Source organism: Triticum urartu, chromosome 3 (genome assembly GCF_003073215.2).
Source record: "Triticum urartu cultivar G1812 chromosome 3, Tu2.1, whole genome shotgun sequence".
NCBI lineage: Eukaryota > Viridiplantae > Streptophyta > Magnoliopsida > Poales > Poaceae > Triticum > Triticum urartu.
Genome location: NC_053024.1, coordinates 665,739,771 through 665,762,210, shown reverse-complemented (window position 1 = coordinate 665,762,210; position 22,440 = coordinate 665,739,771). Strand labels below are relative to the sequence as shown.

The 22,440-nt window shown below is 41.0% G+C and overlaps 1 protein-coding gene across 3 annotated transcripts in view; it reads right to left on the bottom strand.

The window, feature by feature from the left end:
- LOC125545780 (protein HASTY 1-like) overlaps window positions 1–22,017 on the bottom strand; it is a 30,590-nt gene extending 8,573 nt beyond the window's left edge. For all 3 annotated transcript variants that reach the window (XM_048709812.1, XM_048709813.1, XM_048709814.1), the window contains exons 1-31: window positions 21,880–22,017; window positions 21,638–21,738; window positions 21,028–21,072; window positions 20,862–20,942; window positions 20,732–20,777; window positions 20,583–20,653; window positions 20,323–20,486; window positions 20,172–20,243; window positions 19,847–20,081; window positions 19,611–19,673; window positions 17,349–17,609; window positions 17,067–17,180; window positions 16,830–16,965; window positions 16,577–16,746; window positions 16,053–16,151; window positions 11,228–11,294; window positions 9,641–9,918; window positions 9,435–9,539; window positions 7,636–7,739; window positions 7,226–7,517; window positions 6,745–6,944; window positions 5,651–6,121; window positions 5,258–5,573; window positions 4,424–4,573; window positions 4,230–4,310; window positions 1,937–2,053; window positions 1,757–1,846; window positions 1,432–1,527; window positions 1,309–1,368; window positions 1,157–1,219; window positions 1,002–1,088 (exon numbers count right to left, since the gene is read on the bottom strand). In XM_048709812.1, coding sequence (XP_048565769.1) covers window positions 1,002–1,088; window positions 1,157–1,219; window positions 1,309–1,368; window positions 1,432–1,527; window positions 1,757–1,846; window positions 1,937–2,053; window positions 4,230–4,310; window positions 4,424–4,573; window positions 5,258–5,573; window positions 5,651–6,121; window positions 6,745–6,944; window positions 7,226–7,517; window positions 7,636–7,739; window positions 9,435–9,539; window positions 9,641–9,918; window positions 11,228–11,294; window positions 16,053–16,151; window positions 16,577–16,746; window positions 16,830–16,965; window positions 17,067–17,180; window positions 17,349–17,609; window positions 19,611–19,673; window positions 19,847–20,081; window positions 20,172–20,243; window positions 20,323–20,486; window positions 20,583–20,653; window positions 20,732–20,777; window positions 20,862–20,942; window positions 21,028–21,072; window positions 21,638–21,738; window positions 21,880–21,967 — 4,323 coding nt within the window. In that variant the 5' untranslated portion in view covers window positions 21,968–22,017. The remainder of the gene's footprint in view (window positions 1–1,001; window positions 1,089–1,156; window positions 1,220–1,308; window positions 1,369–1,431; window positions 1,528–1,756; window positions 1,847–1,936; window positions 2,054–4,229; window positions 4,311–4,423; window positions 4,574–5,257; window positions 5,574–5,650; window positions 6,122–6,744; window positions 6,945–7,225; window positions 7,518–7,635; window positions 7,740–9,434; window positions 9,540–9,640; window positions 9,919–11,227; window positions 11,295–16,052; window positions 16,152–16,576; window positions 16,747–16,829; window positions 16,966–17,066; window positions 17,181–17,348; window positions 17,610–19,610; window positions 19,674–19,846; window positions 20,082–20,171; window positions 20,244–20,322; window positions 20,487–20,582; window positions 20,654–20,731; window positions 20,778–20,861; window positions 20,943–21,027; window positions 21,073–21,637; window positions 21,739–21,879) is intronic.
- Window positions 22,018–22,440: the final 423 nt, after the last annotated feature.

Sequence of the window (22,440 nt, the reverse complement as noted above, 5' to 3'; positions counted from 1 at the left end):
TTTAAACAATCAAAGCTTGTCAGCTGGCAGAAGTGTATAAGAAGTTGAACCAACAAGTCTACTGATGAACTATAACATATACACAACAAAAGAGAACTCATAGTTCTGTTCACAACGAGTCAACAATTGCATGCATTCACGTCATATGCTAGTTTTAGATACAATCTTCCGCATAAGCATGTGCACACCAAAAGTTATACGATAGCTATGTGTATAGCCCTGTACTTGCATGTAACAGCCCCTCAGTTACTAGCTTAATAGGTACTCCCTCCATGCTTGAAAAGAAGGCATGCAAGTTTCGTCTAAAGTCAAAAGGCACAAAGTTCGACTAAGTTTATAGAAAAAACTATCAACAACAACAATACTAGATAGGTATAATATGAGGCCTCTTTTGGTTCATAGGATAGGATTATCGTAGGAATAGGAATTTTGTAGGAAATGAGATGACATGTATCTCAAATCCTATGAGTAGGAATAGGAAACGAGATGTCATTTGGTTGACATCAAAGGAATTTTTCCATTGAGTCTAGGCTCATTTTTATTTTCCTATGAAATGTGAAGGATAGGAATCAATCCTATGTAGGAATAGGAATTCATTCCTATGAACCAAAGGGCTCTAAAGGAAAAAAATCCTATAAGAATCCTATCCTCTAAAATTCCTATAAAATTCCTGCAAACCAAAGGAGGCCTGAAAGTATATTTTATTGTGTATTCAGTTATACTAATTTGGTATTGTAGTTTTTGTATAAACTTGGTCAAACTTGGCACTGTTGGACTTCAATCAAAATTTGTAAGCCTTCTTTTCAAGCATGGAGGGAGTACATAATTGTGTTACACAGTTCTAGTAATCCAGACACATTTATTGTAGCACCTGACCATCTCATCAGCAATAATGCTAAATCTATTAGAATATCAGTGCACATAACACAGTTTGGATTTAAAATATGCATGGATACAACTTTGGGAATGGGGAAATACAATTAAAAATAGTAATGGCGTACCCCAGACTGTTCCTTCTTACTCTCGAAGTATACCGATGCATATGGCCGCAAATGCGCCAAGAAATCATCAGGGTCAGGTTCCAATGGCTGTGAGAAAGAACTAGATTAATAAAGTTCTGGCCACGCCCCCCAAAAAAGAAAATTAATGGACAAACCTGAATAATTGCACACCCTTCAGCTAACTCATGGGCACTTGTTAGCAGTAGCTTCTTGTGGCGCTAGAAAATGTCAATTATTTAGCTTGCAACATAGGCGAGAAAAAATAATCTAGGATACATACGAAACAACTTTAAGACATCATAATAACCTCGCGTATCAAGGGATGAAACTGAGGCTCCCAGAAAATCAACAACGAATCAAGGAAAATCTACAAGAGAGATAGTCAGTCCAACCTTCCGTCAAATGAATTACAGAGTAAATTAATACTTACATCAACTGCCCTTAGTGCATAACCTTGCCAAAGGTCAGATTGTGGATGACAGCTTTCCTCAAGACGATCCATAACATCATCCGGACAATCAGTTTGCTGTAAATGATCTAGGATCAAGTTAGGGATGTCCCTGTTACAGAAAAGTACTCCCTCCGTTCCTAAATATTTGTCTTTCTAGAGATTTTAACAAGTGACTACATACGAAGCAAAATGAGTGAACCTACATTTCAAAATATGTCTACATACATCCGTATGTTGTAACCATTTGAAATGTCTAGAAAAACAAATATTTAGGAACGAAGGGAGTAAGAACCAGGCCAAATACCTTAATGTAAGGTTTCAGATTGATAAGTTGGAGCAAACACTTGTCGATCTCATCAGTACGTCGCCGATAGCGTACATCACGCTCCTTTCTCTTAAAAACAACAAAATAAACTAACATCAAACAGGAATAAAATGCAAGTACATATTGCAAGCTGAAGGTTATCAAGAATACAGTACTCACCCGTAGCATACGGGACATGATTCGCAAATGAGGATGTTGCAAGCTGTTAATGGCATACTTTGCCTTAAACTCTGGATTTAATCTCTCAAGAAGAGCATTACCGTTTAAAAGTTTACGCTGCAAAATTAGTTCATTAGTGCAACTTACAGTTTTATTAACAAAATATAAACTCAGAAAAATTGTAGTGTTCTTAAATCCCCAATGAAGTTATGTTGTACAAAACAAGGCTTTTGAAGGCAACTCCCAAAGGTAACACCCAAGACTTCTCTGGTTGTATCAGTAATCTAACAAGTTTTTTCCAGCTCTATAAGGGCGTACCCAGTGCTGAAAGCTCCCACACAAGGTGTGGTCTGCGGAAGGAATTTCTAGACAGCCTTACCCTTGCATAATAATTCTGCAAGGAGGCTGGTTCGAACCCAGGACCTCCAGGCCACAAGTGGAGAGACTACCACTGTGCCAGGCCCGCCCTTCTTTTTCCAGCTCTATGTCTAGAGGAATTTGTTTTAATTTGAAATGACCGTATCAGAAATCCAACAAGTTTTTTCCAGCTCTATCTCTAGAGGAATTTGTGGAATTTTGAAAATAGCAAATGCAGTCCTAGCAGGAGCTCAAAAAGGCGGTAAAATAAACCAAACATTCAAAATAAATACCCACAAAAAAGAATCATTGCCTCCCAAAAATATTGATTCTTGCAAGCACATGCATGCAACAAGCTGTGTGCCTCCTTAAGTTTAAAAAATGACAATATTTGCATTTGTTCATATGGTTGACTTCGATTGGCACAGTAGGACGCCATGGAACCACAAGAAACACGATGGAATCTAGTTTACTCAAAAACGGTGTAGGCTAGCTTAGATGTGTTTTGGCAGCTGGCACGAATGGGATTAGCGGTGGGAGATGGCATGAGGTGACTGGGTGATGCAAGATGACAGAAGGAGAGAGGATTCAGGAGGGGTCTGTTGCTGCTATGTTCATAGGTTTGCACCTGTCGGATTTGAGAAGGAAGACTGAAAGATGAGTGAATGGACGACTGCCAAGTCCAATCTTTATAAGTAGGAACAAAATGTCAATTGCACATATACAATTTTGTAACGAAAAGTAAAATCATTCCAATTGACAAATGATTTGGGATATCAAATGCATCCAATATTAGAAGCGAAAAATCATATCATACTAGCAAGATGCCCGTGCATTGCACAGAACATCAAGATGCATTATTTTACAAAACACCTATTGTGATTGACCCATGCAGGAGTAATCCCATGTGTAAAAACTAATGATATCTCGAGAATTTCATCAAAAAAATGGTATCTCGAGAATTTCATCAAAAAAATGATATCTCGAGAAAGATGAGAGATAAGGTGAGGAGTGGGGCGCGGTGGTGATTGGTGGTCGGACTTAGCAGAGGCATGGGGATGGACGACGCCGGCAGCGGCCACCATGCCAGATTGTTCCGGAGGCTTCTTTTTCAATTACTCAACAACGAAGTTGTGGGAGATAAGGATGAACGAGAGGTGCGGGTATCCTTTTGCAAAATTGCCATAGTTTGCTTTCTATCTGTCAGATATAGATCGAACGGTCTATATTGCAAGATGGCAGGCACACCATCATCACCAACTCGGTTTTTTATAAGAGTAGAGATGTAGCCTAACATAACCCTGGTTCCAGCCAAACTGCCCCTCAATCAAAATTTGTTTTGCATCATCAAGATCCATAAGGGCAAGGCAGGCAACAGCGAGTACATATCATGTGGCATGTGCTAATCAATGGCGAACAAGAACACAATACAAGAAACATCAAGACCAGCATTTGCATCATTCCAACATTGTGCTTACTGGAATTTTATCTTGTTCATTGGTAGGAATCCAAGCCTATAGCAAAATACGTCTTTCAGATAGCAGTTCTCCTAACACTAGAGAACAAGCCGTCTTCACACAAATTTTTAGTTTTAGACACACCTTTTTCATACTAATATTTGATTGATTGTGATAGCCTACAAGCGATTTTGCCTTGAATGAACGATGAAAAGTTTATCCCGTGAGCTGGGGTCAAAAGGCCTACAGACTTAGCATTTGTGGGACCCCACAACATAATATTTTAAATTATCTGTACATGCCTAGGCAAGTCAATGATGTACAATTACTGTAAGGTACTCATAGAAGGCAAACAAAACATGTGTATGGACACCAGAAAACATGTTTCCTTGACATGGTCAGACACAACGGAGCATTTTATTCAACATTGGATAGTATGTGCTTAATAAATGAATACCACATGATGGAGCAAAAATTACCTCCAGACAGTCGTTCATTGTATCCACCTCATGCAGCATTTCCATATAAGTAGGAAAATATCTGTCAAATTCTTCATTGAACTGCGCAAAGCATAAAAGAGAACATATTGTGAAGAAAAATAAGCACTAGAAGTAAGCCGGGTAACTTCTTTGAATGTGAGACATAAAAATATAAGAAAAACAAGAGAACTCACCTCCCAATTCCACACAGAGTGCTTTGGGAAAATATTTGGAGCAGACAAAGACGCACAGTAATGAAGATACTTCAATTCATTATTGAACCAATCGATGAATCCATCCGCACAGGTTTTTCTGTCTGCCCTTTCGCCATTCGTCATAGTAACCTGGTAAAAAATACATGCATCAAGTAGAATTCACTTACAGTGTTTGACTGAACTGAGCTTTGCCGAGAAGAAAAGGCTGATGCCAGTATACCAAAGCAGCATAATAGCTATATGCTCGTGATTTAAGTTAACCTTTACAAAAGTATCTCACACCTAAGGCCAATCATACTATAGGGAGCTAAATGGAAAAGCTAAATGGAAAATCCAGAAGGACCAGCAACCAACTTGCTTTGTTACTACAGTGCACTCATGGATTATTATCCACATGATCACTCAGGCATCATTACATTGCATCTCATGCCAATAATTATGTAATGCATTTTAGACTTAGAAGTACAACAATCACCAAGAAATGTCAATATGCTATTTAATTTAATGCAGTTTACTCCGAACCATCTAAAAGAATTGGTCCATTAGCAACCAGTAATAAGCTAGATAACAATGATCCAAAAGAAGTCATGGCATGTCACTGTCAATATTAGACCTTATAGCCATCAAATTTTACAGACTCAAGAAAGTAATTACCAATTAGCACACAGAATTTAGACCTGCTATTTACGAAAACAGGACAGAAAACTCCTGTACAACACATTTTGTATTGATTTGAGCGCAAATATGGCTTGGACCCTTGAGATAACAACAAATTACAAGTACACAATAGGAGGAGATACATTCATAACTTGCCTGATTGTGTAAGTAAACTTTGTATATTTCTTGACCAAGGCAAACAACATCATCCATAGAACTCACTTCATTGCTTGAACTTAACTCCGATCTTAACCGTGAGATTCCACTTTGAGGACTCCTATCACTAAAACGGACAATGGTTGGAAGCATTTCATTAAGAATAAACTGTTTCAGTCTCTCATCATCAGTAGCAACAGCAAGGCGGATCAATGCATGAAAAAAGGGTAGTGCTTCCATAGTTGCTTGATGATCCACCAAACACCCAAACAAGTACATACTAAACCTCCCAAAGCAATTGTGAAGTAAAAGATACCTACAAGAAGCATTGCTAAGTAGTAAGTAAATATGTAGTGATCACACAAAAAAAAACTAACTGAATGACGTTCATACCCCATAAGAGAGCTGGAAGATATGGATTTCAAGTCAGACTTTGGACAATTCAAATCCGGAAGGCCGCTATTAAGTTCTTTTGATGCTAAGACCCTGAGCAATAAAGATACAGAACGAGTGAATTTAAGCAGCAGCTCCACTTCTAATTTCTTGAGTTTGTCTTCCGGTCCGTATAGATCGCCAAAGAAATCTGGTACTTTAGCTCGGCCCTCGTGTATAAAACTGAGCCACGCATAACGAAAATTTCGCTCACAGTAGAAAAATAAAGATTCCAACAACAACAGCACCCATTTGTCCCAACATTCTCGAGGGCAACATCTGACTAATGGAATGAAGGTGAGCTCTATGAATTTCCCCAAATGATCAAATTCCATGAAGCTTATATCCGCCACAAGAGCATGGATGAAAAGAGAGCTGTCCAATTCAAAAAATGATCTTCCAACGTTCGCGCACAAGCCTATGACATTGTACCTGCAACATTATAATCTTTCAAACACCCAGACAATTGAAAGATCAGCTGGAAGCAGTTCAGTGTCATCTGGCACATTAGGACCTCCATTGCAGGGTATTAAATAGTGATCTGAACATAAATGCACATGTTGGCCAACTAATAGGCGACATGTCCAACAGCTAGGTGTAGCAGAGATGCGCATGCTGGGATGGATATGTGGCCACATAAGAAAGGATCGGGTCCGGAATGATGAGATACATGATAGAGTTGGGGTGGCACCAATTGAAGAGAAGCTTGTCCAACATCGTCTGAGATGGTTTGGGCATATACAGCGCAGGCCTCCAGAAGTGCCAGTGCATAGCAGATGGTTAAGGTGTCCTGACAATGTCAAGAGAGGTCGGGACAGACCAAACTTAACGTGGGAGGAGTCCGTAAAGAGGTATGAAGGACTGAAATATCACCAAAGATTTAGCCATGGAAGTTAGCTATCCACGGGCCAGAACCATGACTTGTTGTTGTTGTACGACTTCACAATATAGAAAGGGTGTATATCACTAATGCACCCGGAATACAATTCTTTTAAAACATATCTCTAGAAACAATAGAATCGGTTTGACAAACAGGTGTGAAGCAGCAGACTTACCCAGTCTCTCGAATTTCACGTAAGCGTGTTCCGATAGCATCCACCCTAATAGCATCAACTCCATCATTGTCAGGTAAAGTATTAGTCTCTGGTAGAAAAGTGAATATCTCCATGGTACTCATGAGTTTAGCTCTTCTAATAATTTCTGGCAGATCATACGCAGACTGATCCGTCCAAGCCATGTGTATGAAATGAAGGATCTGAAGTAAATGTGAAACATTGTAACTACATAATCACAATAAACCATGAAAAACAGCAATGTAAACTTGGTAGTTTTCATAAGCATTTGAACAGAGGGAGAACCTCAAAAAAATATCATTAGTTGTGTCACTGACAAATGGGGCCCATGCACATACATCTCTGCAATACTAGTTTAAAAACAGAAGTGATTTTTCCTATTTGCTCTCTGAAAAATCCTAAAAGTATATGGGTTCTACTGTCACAATCTGTAAAAAATTAAATGTTTGTGGTAGTTATTTACCCGTAAGAGCAGGGTAAGCATTAGCTGTAGAAAGGTAGATGAGTGCTGGTAATTAGCAATTGATGTTGGAGAGCATTTTTCCTGTGTTCCTGTAGAATGTTCAATTTTGCTTCCTTTGATCTCCTCAAATGACTTTACCAACAAATGTACTGTCTTCATAAATTGATCATCGCAAAGAAGACCAGACAGACGATATGTGTAACTCATGTATTCTTCATCCCACTCTGACTGGGTCCAAATTTTGTTCAAAGGGTTCAACAGAGACATAAGCAACTGCTTCTTACATTCAATCCTGACAGACAAAAGGCATAAAAATTGTTTTGCGTCATGATCAGCTGTAGTGAACTTTATAAATTAGTGCACTTAATGCGACAACATGGAAGTCTAAAATGATGTTATTGCCAATGTACCCTGGGCAGGCCATCACACTGATGAATGCTTCAGACAGGAGATTGTGCTCCCAAAGAAGTAGCTTGGCCTTTCCTTGATAGCCTGGCATTACTTTAAACTTACCTTGCACCATCAGTGATAATAGAACAGTCAGGGATGTAAATCCCTAGAGCAGCATAGCAAAAACTACGATGGCTATTTTCAGTATCCAAACCTCAAAGCAAAACATAAGCTACGATGCGCCAATAAGATTCGGGATACAACAACAACAACAAAGCCTTACAGGGCCTGTTTGGATTCATGCCAAAGCACTCCCTACCAAAAAGTTGGCTAGCCCACATAATTTAGCTACTGTTTGTATCGATGCCAGAAAATTGGCTCGCCCACCTTGCCGGCTCCCCTCCATGTTATTCACGCCAATGTATGGGCGAGACGAGGGTGCCGAAAAGCTTCGCCAAAAGATTGGCGTGGCGACTTCCGTTGTTAAATTGGTGGGCCCGGCGTGCATGCAGTAGGATTTGGCGATTATTTTGGCTTCTAAACAATCAGCAGCGCTTTTTACTGAATATAAAAAATGTGGGCCTTTGCGTGATTACTGCATGCAATGTGGTGGCGCACATAATTAACGACTTCCAACTGCAGCATCTCTCTCTTGTATAATTGATGACTTCTCTCTTCACGCCCACTCTTAGAACCAATTTGTAATTTTCTTAATGCTAGATAATAAATGTATTTATATACTTCCAAATCTAGTATCTCAATTTTCGTGGCCATAATGGTCACAATCCAAACAACAACATGCCAAAATTTTGGAGGCTGTAATGGTCACAATCCAAACACCAATGGCTTGCCAATATTTTGGTAGGGCTAACTGGGGCTCAAACTAAACATACCCTCAGTCCCAAACATGTCGGGGTAGGCTAGTGTTCAAACCCATAAGATTCAAGATATTCAAAGAAATAAAACTTCGCCACACCCCAAAACTCTGCAATGTATTTACTGCTCGACGACAGCACCTCTCCACTAGGGCTCCATCCCTTCCGTCAGCTTCCCTATTTTTCTTACCTATGCTAGCATTGAAACTAGATGTTTATTTTTGTCCCTATTTGGGGATTCTTCCACCTCTCCATTGCTGGTTCTCTCCTCAATGGCCATTGTCAACCCATCATATACCGGTTGAGCATGATTTAGCCTGGGTACATGTTTAATGCTAGAGTGCATGTTTAGTTGGCAAGATGGATTTCGTCTCTAGCCTATGGTGTGGCAAGGTCGGCTGGAGCCAAGTCAATGGGAAAATATAAAAGAGTGCATATGGTGAGCCTGGATAAGGTGTAAACCGAAGTGCAATGTGCCCATCCGTAAATTGATAATAACATGGTCCACAAAAAAATAATTCAGTTATTTAGTCTTCAAACCAACCACAATTCCCACACATACACCATATTCAACCAAAAAAACCTGTTACAGTGCACGTACACAGCCTAACTAGCTCCAGTCTAACTCTTACAAACCAGGCTACAATAAGTCCAAATTCCGATACTGTGATGATGGTGCATTACAATTATACATGTTACTCCCTCCGTTCCATTTGAACCAAAACCGTGACAAGAATTACGGAACACAGGGAGTACAAGGTAGGTCAAGTCACAATCATACAGTTTCATAATGAAAACACCTACAGGACATGTGTATTATCATAACTCCAAAAACAAATGTTTTAAGAATCACTTGAACTTTAGAAGAGGTAATTCGGCAACCACAAGTCCAAATATGTGGGGTAAAAACAATAAGAAAATGGAGAGAATAACACTACACTTACCAGACATTTTGACCCAAAAGACTCGGTGGGTCTTTCCAAATCACTAGTAGCATTACCCTGAACAGGATCATACTCTTGATCATCAAAATTGTTAACAGCCAGGGCCTGATGGAAGATAGGCAACAAGATATAAACATATATTGTTGATGGATAGGTATAGTATCACGCACAGTACTTGTTAATGAGTTCTTTGAAGGAAGCCCCACCTCCAATCCTGGTTTATCAGTGTCATTTACCACTTGCTTCACAGATAAGCTAGTGAATGGATCAGCTTTGAGACATGAAGGTTTAAAACAAGAATCAGGAGAAGGTGGTATAATGAGTGGATATTCTAGATAGGGAAGAGCAACTGATAAGCCTGCATTTTCATCTTTCTGAGCCCAAGGTCCCAGCCTTGCAGTCTGAACATGTATTTGACGAGATGACATTGTATTGGAGGATGCAGAGAGGTCAGTAGTGTGTCTGTCTTGACTCCCATCTCCCCCTACAGAAGAAGAAAAATATAAGAAATGAGCAGACACATTTGACAACTATGCATAGATATTCAATATGTATTCCAGTGCTGATGAGTTCTAAGGGCTCCTTTGATACAAAGGAAATGCATAGGATTTTTACAGGATTTGGATCCTTAGGATTTTTTCCTGTGATGGTCGTTTGATTTGTAGGATTGAAATCCTTAGGATTTTTTCCATATGATTCATTTATACTACATTTTGGAGGAAATTTTCCATCCACTCAAACTTCTTTGTAGAATTCCTTTGCTTTTCTTGTGCTATCAAACACTTCTCCAAATCCCGTAGGATACAAGAGGACATGACACTGTATTCTTACATTTTCCCTATTCCTGCGTTTTGAGAATCCTGAGAATCAAAGAGGCCCTAAATAGTAACAAAAAGAACACAACATCCTATATATCTAAGCAGGTGATCCCATTTTCGAGCACATGCGAGCCCTCCACATTCCATTTTCCAGCACATGCAAGACTTCCACACCATTATTTTCTTTTTCAGCAACAAAAAATTCAACTGAAGCAGGTCACGAGCTATTATAACATGCAACCAACCTCCATTTACTGCTATTTCTGATATTGTTCATATGGCAAGAATATCGAGGGGTATTATTCTCATACATTCTAATTATATTTTCAATAATTTTATTGCTATATAAATAAATTCCTGCATCAATTCCAGCATACTCTCTCCATAACTACTCCCTCCATTCCAAACAAAGCTAGAACATCTTATAATTTGGTAAGGACAGAGTACATTGTAAGCAGGAAAGGGTCTATTATTTTTAGCCACTAGGTTAAATTTAATTATTAAAAGACACTCTGCACATAAACTAGTACCAGGATATAGCAATATTTTGCGTCTGCAAGTTTGATGGTTGCCATTTCTCAACTATTATGTTTTCAGATAGAATTTACTATTGAATCCTCAAAAAAAAGGTCAGATTAAAACAAGTACAACTCATGACAAAACTAGAACATCTTACAATTTGGAAAGGACGGAGTACATGGTAAGCAGAAAAGTATCTATAACTTTTAGCTGCTAGGCTAAAATTTAATCATTAAAAGATGTTCTGCACATAAAACTAGTACCAGGATACTGTCCATATTTTGCATCTGCAAGTTTGATGGTTGCCCTTTCTTAACTATTATTATGTTTTCAGATGGAATTTACCGTTGAATCCTCAAAAATGTTGAGTTACTATATACTCCATTTATTTTCTCTCCAGCAAGAGTTCTCAAACAATACCATGTTAGTGGCTTAAGAGCAAAAGGTGCATCTTACCTTTGTTCTGTTTGATGGAATAAAAGGCTAGTACATCTTCTTCCGTGATGTAAGGAGAGAAGAAATCCTGCATGTCAATCGATTTATTAACTTGAGAATTAAAGACACTTCACAAAATTGATTTACACATTTCTACTTGGTTTTATTGTCAATAATTGCCAAAATCATGTAATAAAATAACCAAGCTAAAAGATCTCCAACAGAGCTGAATATGCATATATCCCATAAAGCGGAAGTACCACTTAACCTTACCAAACAAGTTAGTACGAAGTAAAAACAGAAATACCCCCTGTTGTACTGTGTGTGTGCATGCGCTTAAGGCCCATGTGGCCCATGTAACCCAGCAAACTATATATGTGCTGCCCTCCTGCATAGGAAACACTTAACCCCAAAAGAATACAACACCACAGGTCAGCTCTCTATCCTAGCCGCCACCCCTCTCTCCGGTACTTCAACATGGGGTCAGAGCTTGGGTTCCCAGCAGTGTTGATTGTCGCTGGCTGGTGATGCTTGCGGCGACTGTCTGGGAGGAGGAGGCTTGTATGGAAGGGAGGTGAAAACACAGATCTGAGGGATGGAGGTAGCAGAGAGGTTGAAAGTGGGGAGCCGTGGTTGCTCGAGGTTGCTAGGGGTGTAACTCAAGCTTGGAAAGATAGGGGACAGCCAGAGATTGGCAAAGGCGTTGGAGAAGCTAGCTGAGCTCCTTGCCGTCAAGGCAGAGGGTGTGCCTTACCCAGGTGTGCTTGTTCCTCAGCCTGAGGTGATTCAGAAAATAGAATTGATGCCAAATGACATCAACCTGACCTAAGCTGGTCTAGAAGAGCATTGCTAATATTGTGGACAAAGGGGCTGAAAGGCTATGTCAATGAACCGGAAAACAGGGCAAGTGAAGAGAGGAAGAAGTGGAGTGTCGTCAACTCTCTGGTGGTGGCATGGCTGCTGAACTTCTTGACTCCATCCATTGCAGCAGCCGTGGAGACTCTTCCCCATGCAAGCAGAGGTATGGAAAACCCTGGAAACAATGTAATCCGGGAAAGGGAACATAATGCTTATGGCACAGACTGAGGATAGAGTAAATGAGTTAAAGCAGGGGGATAAATCGGTGATGGAATATGTAGCAAAATTGCAGCATTTGTGGGCTGACTTAGACCGCTATGATCCACTGGAATTGCCACATTCAGAATGTATATAGTTGCCACTTGCCACTAAGAAGTGGGTAGAGCATAGGAGAGATGAAATTCTTGAAAGGACTTCACTCAGAATTTGAAGGGAGGCGTGCTGGGTTCTTTCATCAGCCAAAGCTTCCCTCACTTGAGGAGGCAGTTGCAGAAATGGCACAAGAGGAGGTCAGGTTTAAGTTGACCAAGATTGGAGAGGATGGCTGGAAGGAAACATGGGACAGGAATCAGGCATAGTGGATTGTTGTACATGGATCGTCAAGTGTCTAGGTCTGGTGCTAGTCCTGTTTTGGCAGACTAGTTGGAGGAAGTGAGACAATGGCAATGATCCATCACTGCCACATGCCCACATGGGGCATATGGCTTTTGATAAGATGAGTAAGCTGTCTCCTGCTGTAATGTGTGGAATAGACACGAGTAAAGCTTATGTGTGATGCATGTGAACATGCAAAGTACAAAAGAATCAAATATTAAGAATCAAATATTTGAGTAACGGGCTCAGGAGTATATCCCTGTTTATGTTGATTCACTGATGTGTGGACATGTCCTGTCATTTCTATTGGTGGAATGAAATATTTTGTGACATTTATAGATTGCCACATTCACATGACTTGGGTGTACCTCCTGCTACATAAAGATGATGTATTCCAATGTTTTCAGGAGTTTTATACCTATGTGCAAAACCAATTTAATGTGCAGGTGCAGGTGATCAGATCTGCTAATGGAGCTGAATATGTAAACAAGCAATTTGGAGGCTTTCTGTCAGCACAAGGCATAATGCACCAAACATCATGTCCAGATACCCCTGCTCAGAATGGTGTTGCAGAAAGAAAGAACCGAAACATTCTAGAAGTGGTTCGCTCACTTATGTTCACCATGAATGTGCTAAAATTATTGTGGAGTGAAGCTGTCATGACTGCAATGTTCCTGATCAATCAGATGCCTTCAAAAACGCTTAGCATGAAATCTCCTTGTGAGATGCTATTCAGGGAGAATCAATTCACAGTTTCTCCTAAGTTAATTGGGTGTACTTGCTTCTTCAGAGAACACCGACCATCAGTGGAAAGCTGGATCCATGAGCTGTACAATGCATATTTGTTGGATATCATGCAGCCCAGCAAGGCTATACATGTTGGAGTCATAAGGATAAGTATGGATGTCACCTTTCGGGGGTGGCAATAGCGGGATCCTTCATTCCAGCTGTAGTTGATGGGGCTGAAGGAATCCTCAGGTGCATACTACCATACTACAAGAGAGTTGTGGAGGAACAAGTGCGCCAGGGGTTGGGGGGGGGGGGGGGGGGGGGGGGGGGGGGGGGCAGTTAGTGGAGGAACAACTGCGCCGGGAACCTCATCTGAAGTGGAGGCATATGAGAATTCAAGTACTCAAGAAGCATGACCTAATCTACAATTGCTCTCAGGAAGAAAGTAGCAAGGAGAACTTTGAGCAAGGGCAATCTTGAGAATGACATAAGTAATTATGTCACCTATGAAGCTCTATCACCTTCATTTAGAGCATTTGTCGCATCACTTCAAGCCGTGCTTGTTCCAAAAGACTGGAAAGAAGCAAGACAAGATCCAAAATGGTGTGAAGCCATGAGGGAAGAGTTGGAGGCTCTGAGAAAGAACAAAACGTGGGAGCTAGCAAATCTTCCAGAAGGGAAGAAGGCAGTCAATTGCAAGTGGAGCAGAATCCCGAGGGTAAAGTTGACCGATGCAAGGCAAGACTAGTAGCTAGAGGGTACAGCCAAACCTATGGTATTGACTGACATAAACATTCGCCCCAGTTCCAAAGATGAATACAGTGAGGATTCTGATTTCGTGTGCAACTAATTTTGGATGGCCACTCCACCAACTCAATGTCAAAAATGCCTTCTTACATGGAGATCTATAAGAGGAAGTGTAAATGGAAATTCCTCCAGGACTTTCTACACCTGCGATTGCTAGGATGGTTTGTAGATTGAGAAAGTCTCTCTACGATTTGAAGCAGTCGCCAAGGACTTGGTTTGACCGGTTCAGGCAAGCAACTTGCAATGTGGAGTATAAACAATGCAATGGAGATCACATGGTTTTCTATAAACATTTCAAGCAATAGATCACTATTCTTGCAGTATATGTGGATGACATCACAACAACAGGAGACAATGAAGAGGAGATTAGAAAACTGAATAAATGCTAGGCAAAGCATTTGAAGTTGAACATCTTGGTCAGCTAAAATATTTCCTGGGTATCGAAGTTGCCAGATCAAAGGGGGAATAGCCCTATCTCAGAGGAAGTATTACCTTAGAGTCATATGGGAATGCTTGGATGTAGAGCAGCTCCAACTCCCATTGAACAAAATCACAAATTGACAACACAGCTTGGTGAACCGGTAACAAAGAAAATGTCAACAATTGGTTGGCAGACTTCTGTACTTATGTCACGCTTGACCAGATATTACATATGCGGTAAGTGCAGTAAGTAGATATATTCATGACCCCAGAAATGGACACCTTGATGCAGTCTATAGAATCCTGAGGTATCTAAAGGGCAGCCCTGGTATGGGACTCTGGTTCAAGAGTAATGGCCATTTGAATATTGATGGTTATAGTGATGCTGATTGGGTTAGCTGTCTTGATGATAGACGATCAACCTCAGGCTATTGTGTGTTTGTTGGTGGAAATTTGGTGTCATGAAGAAGCAAAAAAGAACCGGTAGAACCAAAAACAACTGCAGAAGCTAAGTATAGGGCAATGCCTCAAGGGCTGAGTGAGATGTTGTGGGTTGCTCGAGCTAAAGGCGCTCAGACAAGATCCTTTGAATCATGTGTGGGTTGCTCGAGCTAAAGCGCTCAGACAAGATCCTTTGAATCATGTGTGGGATGCTGATGGCAAATGCCTCAAGGGCTGAGTGAGATGTTGTGGGTTGCTCGAGCTAAAGGCGCTCAGACAAGATATCTATCATGCTCGTGTGTCAACAAATCTGCCATCAGCATTGCTAATAATCCAGTGCAGCATGACAGAACAAAACATGTGGAGATAGACAGATTCTTTATCAAAGAGAAATTGGATGCAAGAATCATCAAGATAACTCATGTGAGCTCTGGAAAACAAGTCGCCGATTGTCTAACAAAAGGCTTGGGAACAAGGGCGAGCAACCTTGGTTGTGAGAAGATGGGTATGATAGATATCTATCATACCTCATGGGAGGGAGTGTTGGGCTGTGTCTTCTCTATGTTCTGTGTGTGTGTGTGTGCTTAAGGCCCATCTGGCCCATGTACCCAGCAGCCTATATGTGGGCTGCCCTCCTGTACAGGAAACCCTAACCCAAAAGAATACAACAACACAGGTCAGCTCTCTATCCCAGCCGCCACACCTCTCTCCCCTACTTCAACACCCCCTTATAGAGCAAATTAGGGAACTCGTTGCATATACCATGCAACAAAAGGTAAGTATATCGTATACATGTAATTACCATGCAAAGTGGTTTAAAATGTACTAATGAGTAATGAGAAACACATGATAATATGGTATGCGATCTCTAGCTTGTAAACACTATACAGCATAACAGTGATAAAGAACTTTCCTAATCAAACTGGCAAGGTACTCCACATGTGGCTAAATATAACAGAAACGAGTCTGCTTATATCTGAATACAAGGTCAACTAACCTTCATATCTGAAGGAAGAGCAGTGCTATTAACAGCTTTGCATACGTGAATGATACATGAGCATATTTGCGATTGGGCACTCTGGGCTATTGAAAGATCCTAGACAACAATGTTAATAAGCAACAAGAAAGTAAGTTAGCCAACTCATAGAGAACTCGGACACTATAAAACAGGATTTGAAGCCTAGTTAAGGACATGGTATAGTTATTTATGCCCGTCTCCTTGCATGTTAGTTGCACAAATCTCTGACCACTAAGAACACATCCAATCATGGTTAAAAATTCAATTATTGTGAAATTTTCAAGGTAACATCTCAAACAGGTAGAATAAATATCCAGAAGCAAATACCCTACTTCAAAAAAGAACAGCAAACTAAAATCAGGGAGAGTGATTTCAGGTTCACGGACATGGAGTATAAGATTAATAGTAGACTACGGTCTAAACTGCCAACAAAGTTCGATTAACCAGTCTAAACAGGTTATAATTGTGTTTCCCTCACGACGGAAGGAAAGTGTTGAGCTTACATGACAGCTGGCAGTGATTGATGACAATAGTTCAAAAAGTTTATTCACAACTGCGGGAACTACAGGTGGATGACGCCTCAGGTAAGGGCAAAACGCACTCAAGTAGTGTCCAAGGATAACGGCCAGTCTTGGTTCCGTCCACTTCAAAGACAGAAGCTGAGTAAGTAGACCTGATTTACAATCACAGGGTGAGTTAATGATAAAACAGAACTACGTTTACCACAAAAGAAGAAAAGGTGAATAATCTGCAGACCTCCAAATATGTCATGTATCCTGTGCAATGAAAATTGTGTGTCCAGAATAATCTCTCCATTCTCAACCGAATCATCAAAAATAGCATTGACAACCGTGTTAAGCACTAGCTGTGCACTTTCAAATGCAGCCAAATCCTAAAATACTCATGCAGTCAGCACAATTTCACCAGCACAAATAAATTTATAAGAAAACACGACAAATAATTAAGCTCTGGCTGAATAATTAAGGGTCCAACCTTGGGGGGGTTTGATACAGTGATTGCATCTCCAGTGACGCTATTAATTCTCTGTGCAACTCTGCTGGCGGCAAGGATTGGTCTTCGATAAGCAATATATTTTATGAGATCCAACTGAGTGGAGGAATCAAATCGTTACATTCAGCAGACAGCAAACATAAGAACCACCATAAGCAACTCTTATGATAAGACTTGAGAAAGCTTCAACAGATAGTAAACATGAAGTGGTAGGCAACAGATTACTAACTGGAGGAGGGCTATGAGATGTAACAAGAAACGCACCAGTCTGGAGCGGTACTGTATGAAGCCATTCTTTCCATGAAGCTCATCGCTCCATAACTCTAACGAGCATGGCAATATGGTTCCAGGTGTCTTGAGCATTCTTTTAAATGAAACGTCCAGAATCACACTGCATATACCATCGCTAAAAAATAAAATTGTTCCAATATTGCCCTTTTCTGCTGAATTGGTCCCAGATGCAAAAGCAACATCCGCAGGGTCAGAGGCTAAAAAAAATTCTTTAGGTCCCTTAGTTAGCACCATCTGCATGAGGAATAAATTTCATAAGGATAATGTTGCATCTACTCCCTCTATTTCAAATTATTTTTCCAAGCATACCATATGTATAGACCTAGGGTGCACAAGAAATTTCAGTGGTGTTGGATTAAGCATACTCTACTAACTTACAAACTATCACTACAACATCTTTAACAACACTAAAGCAGGGGCATAATCCGCAACTAGTGTGATAGCTGCACTAATGATTTGCTCATTGGACAAACGTTGTCAGACAACACTTCCCGTAAATCTGTACTATGGATATCAAGTCATATGGACTGCTGGATCTTTCTTATCAGATGGCTCACAATTAACATCTTTAGCTGAAGCACAACGTGGCTACAACTACACCGTTGGATAGACTAATCAAACAGTCCATGGTGCAGGAATTCGCGGTGGCCCCGGCAATGTGCTGCAGCATGCCCCTCTCTGAACATGCTTGTACACACGCGTGATTCTCCCATCTCTGTCTAGAAAGTTCTGGCATGCTCACACGAGTAGTACTAGCAACTACTAGCAAGAAAACAGAGAGGGAGTGAGAGAGATTAGAAAATTCTGGCATGCTCACGTTGGTGGTACTAGCAAGTAGCAAAAAGGAGACAGAGAGATATGGCATGCAGCGGTACAGCCTCTGGAAAGGCGCAAATTTTATTTTACCAAATTAGAGAACTGCAAGTACTATAATAATAGTATGAATATGATATATGTTGTAACTAAATATCTTCACCTTCACTTATAGTTCCGTTTTACAAATGTTGTGACATGGTTTTCCCTTTGTTTTTACCAACAATTTTTGTGTACAAGAATCGATCAAATCATTGTTCGCATAATCGTCTGATTTATGATGATAAATAATTGACTTAATACTCTCCCCATTGCTCGGTCTAGAACTTGTAAATTTTATCAAGAAAAATATTGGAGGGGGTATCCCTTTTCTTTGGTACGACCGCACGACCCTCTCTACCGAGCCAGACTGCCTAACCTGGAAATGGAGCGCAAGCGGTGTCTACTCCACCAAATCGGCCTACATCGACACTTTCAACGGCTCTATCACCTGCGACGTATGGAAGCTTACCTGGAAGAGCTGGGCGCCGCCGAGCGTCAGATTCTTCCACTAGTTCGGTGCTGAACTGCGGACCGGCTTGCCCGCCGAGGCCAGCAGCACCCCGCGCGCTGCACCCTCTGCGATCAGGCCCCCGAGACCATGCACCACCTACTCCTCGCATGCCCCTTCACCCGGCAGATTTGGCACGAAGTGCTGCACTGGCTGAGGATCCCCTGCACCCCGCCCGACCATGAGGACTCACTCAATGACTGGTGGCAATCGGCAAGACAGCTCGCCCCCAAGCCCATGCGCAAGGGCCTTGCCACCATGACCCTGCTCGTCCCCCGGATGACATGGAAGCACCGCAACGATTGCATTTTCAACCGAGGACGCCCATCTGTGACCAGCCTGCTCACGAAGATCAAGGATGAGGCTGCCCTCTGGACCGGAGCTGGTGCATTAGGGCTTAGAGCCATCACCCCCCAAACCTGGGATGTCCCCTAAATCGTTTTCAAACTATGTAACTGCCTCCTAGGAGGATTGTAGCCCAAACTCTCTCTTTTCAATGCAATGAAACGCAAGCTCTCTTGCATTTACTTGAAACAAATAATGCACCGCTACAATTTTTTTGGAAGTTTTTAGAGTTGATCATTAATTAATTAATGAGTTGCATTAATCCACTCATCTAGTTTACACGACGATACTTACGTTACACACACCCATGTGTACATACCTTTCACTAGAAAGATTGCGAGATTAACAGAATTTGTTATCGTGCATTGTCTATGTGTGTGTATGGATATTACTTGAAGAAAATAAGTTAATGAAATTGACATATGTCCCTCCCAAGATATGACATTTCACAAGACGTGCATGGCGCGTGCCGTAGAGAAATATTGCCAAACAGAAAGAATAGTTTAGTAAAGCTGTGTGAGATATACCAGCCAAAACGGTAAGCACTGAAAATGAAGTGCAATCTTGTAATGTTGGTAATATTCCAGCATCTACAAGCACGAACATAAGGTAGACATCAGGGCCACTTAGAACTCAAAAAGGGGGCAAATTACCAACCAATATGCATTAAAGTATTTAACAAGATACCAAAATAAGCAAAGAATACTATTTGAAGAGCACTGATACCATGAAAGGCAAACAATACTATCAGATGAGCACTGACCTGTCGAAGGAAACAGGAGGTCTTAATGGTATCTGAAACAATACATTGCATGTTGGATGAAACCAGAGTAACCAAACAGTCGCAGATACCCTCGGCAACGTCGAGCTCCCTTTCACTACTAAAATCAGAGCATGCTCTATCTTTGGTCAAAGAATCTTGTGAAATGCTCATCAAGATCTCAAAGACATGGCCCATTGCATCGTCATAATCCTGTGCGGCAGTAATAGGCCTTCTTCTGAGAAAACATTCACAGCCACAATCAATACAGAAGGAAGGGGGGGAAGTTGTTGGCTTAGGAGAAAGGAGAAACCAATATTATACACACCTTTGGCACAGAATTTTGAAGAACTTCAAAGCATATGTCTGGAATTTACTGAGATGAAGTAAGGACTCGCATCTGCAAAATTAAGGATCATATGGTCATCATCAAAATAAAGATAACACCAACAAACAAATTCAAATTTCTGAAAACAAACCTTTTAACTAAACCATGTTTGACAAGGTGAACCACTGGAACCCACTCCGCATACGCATTTGCAGCAAGCAAGCAAGATGTTACCGTCAAGACATCCTTTTCAGTTGATACCATGAGCTCGTCAGGGCGTTCAGCAATAATTGATTCAAAATGTTTCTCGAGCAACTACAACGGGATATCCAAAGAAGAATTCACATTAAGAAGCCATATCTTACCAGATAAACTATCAACGTTGAATACATAGTAAGAAAAATAACTTACTGACGAAAGGAAAAGCATGACATTTGTGAGAAACTCATCTAGATCAGGTAAATCTGCTTCACATAGGCCACCTAACAAGGAGAGTAACATTCGTTTACCTTAGTAATTGAAATGGTTGCAAAGAAATTAACCAAGGAAAACATCATTACCTCTGAAATCTGAAATCCACTTTAACGTGAAGGCGGCCAACTCAGCCTAACAGTTAGAGCGACACTTATTAACAATAACTTGAATGCTGGGAAGGAAAGGAACTGGAAGTTTATATGTTGATGAACTCACATCGTCAGGACCTGGTTTAGATAGATAAGTAACGGGAGAAAGCAAATCATTCAATAGAGAAATTCCACCACTCCAAATTGCCTGCGAAATAACATTGAGATTTGAACACAAAACAGGCACAGAAACAAATAAAACAAATAACAAAAACGGACAAAAAAGGAAGAACCTTTGCCACTAAAGCAGCTGTAGCACTCCTTGAACTGAATAGATGCTGCCAATATCAAAATGCCACGAGTTATAGATGAGTCGTACGATCAGAGTAACAACTTATGCACTACTCCTATCTAACAATCAATCCCATAAATGACACATATTTTACAGGCAAATCCCACAACAGCCATACTAGCATCATGATGAAGTAGTGACCAAAGTAAGCTAGACCGTGTACAAGAATTGCATACACAGTGAATAAGTAAGTGGCATTATTACAAACTGTATCTTCGTCTACTAACTGTCTCTGGGCCCAGCTCCCTGTGTGAGAGAAAAAGAATCAAACATACTACTACCTACGTTCATTTTTGTAAGAAGTTTCTGTAAGAGGTACTGGAGTTGTTACAAATGGGAACGTATATTTAGTAATGCTAGTCTTGCTGGATGTTGTTGTCTCTGTTGTCTCGATTAAAAAAAAGATTAAAGCTGGGTGATAACAGATGTCTTCCCGGTCGGAGACAATAGGATATACGAATTGCGACTCTATTCAGTGCTATCTAACTGGGAAAGCATAAGAAAACGCAAGAACAGCCTCTGACTCGAGCTAATTGAAAACGAGGAATAACCCGCATCATTTTGAAGCCGTGGTGCCGGAGTTGAGGCGGAAGACCCTTCCCAAGCAGCTGAAGCGATGCCTTCGCAAACAAATCCTCGTACAATTCTTCCCCCTATAATACAGCATATAATTACACAAAATCCCCAGATCAATCGGTAGAAAAACACGAAATCTAGAAGTGTGATCCGGAGAATTTCGGGGGGAGGGGTGGGGGGAGAATTTCGGGGGGAAGGGGGAGGGGGGGAGACTAACCAAGCTCGCGCATTGCAGAGGCCGCGGACACGCTGGGGTCGAAATCGACGTCGTCGCCGGAGAATTCCTTCTCCGCCGACGCCTTCATAGAGGAGCTCCCGGCCCGCAGAAGATGCTTCTAGAAGCACACGGGATGGGGGGGGGGGGGGGGGGGGGGGGGGGAGGGGGGGTTCGGGGGGCATTAACTCCGTCGCTTGCGGTGGACTAGGGTCGGCGGAAAAGAAGTATACGAGACCATGTCTCACGCTAGACTCATCTGATGGATAACACGTGGCATTCATAAATTATAAAACATTGGCGATGGATGTTTTATAATTTGTGAATGTTACGTGTCATTTATCAAGACGGGTCTCATCTACTAACCGTGAGACCTGGTCTCATATAATTTTTTTTCGGGATTGGCTGGTCCACTTGAAGCAACTCTGCAGCTCTTCATTTGTAAAGTATTTCTTCTGTCTCAAAATTCTTGTTTTAAATTTATTTAAATACAAATGTATCAAGTCATATTTTTAGTATTAGATACATTCATATGTAAACAAATTTAAGACAAGAATTTAGAGA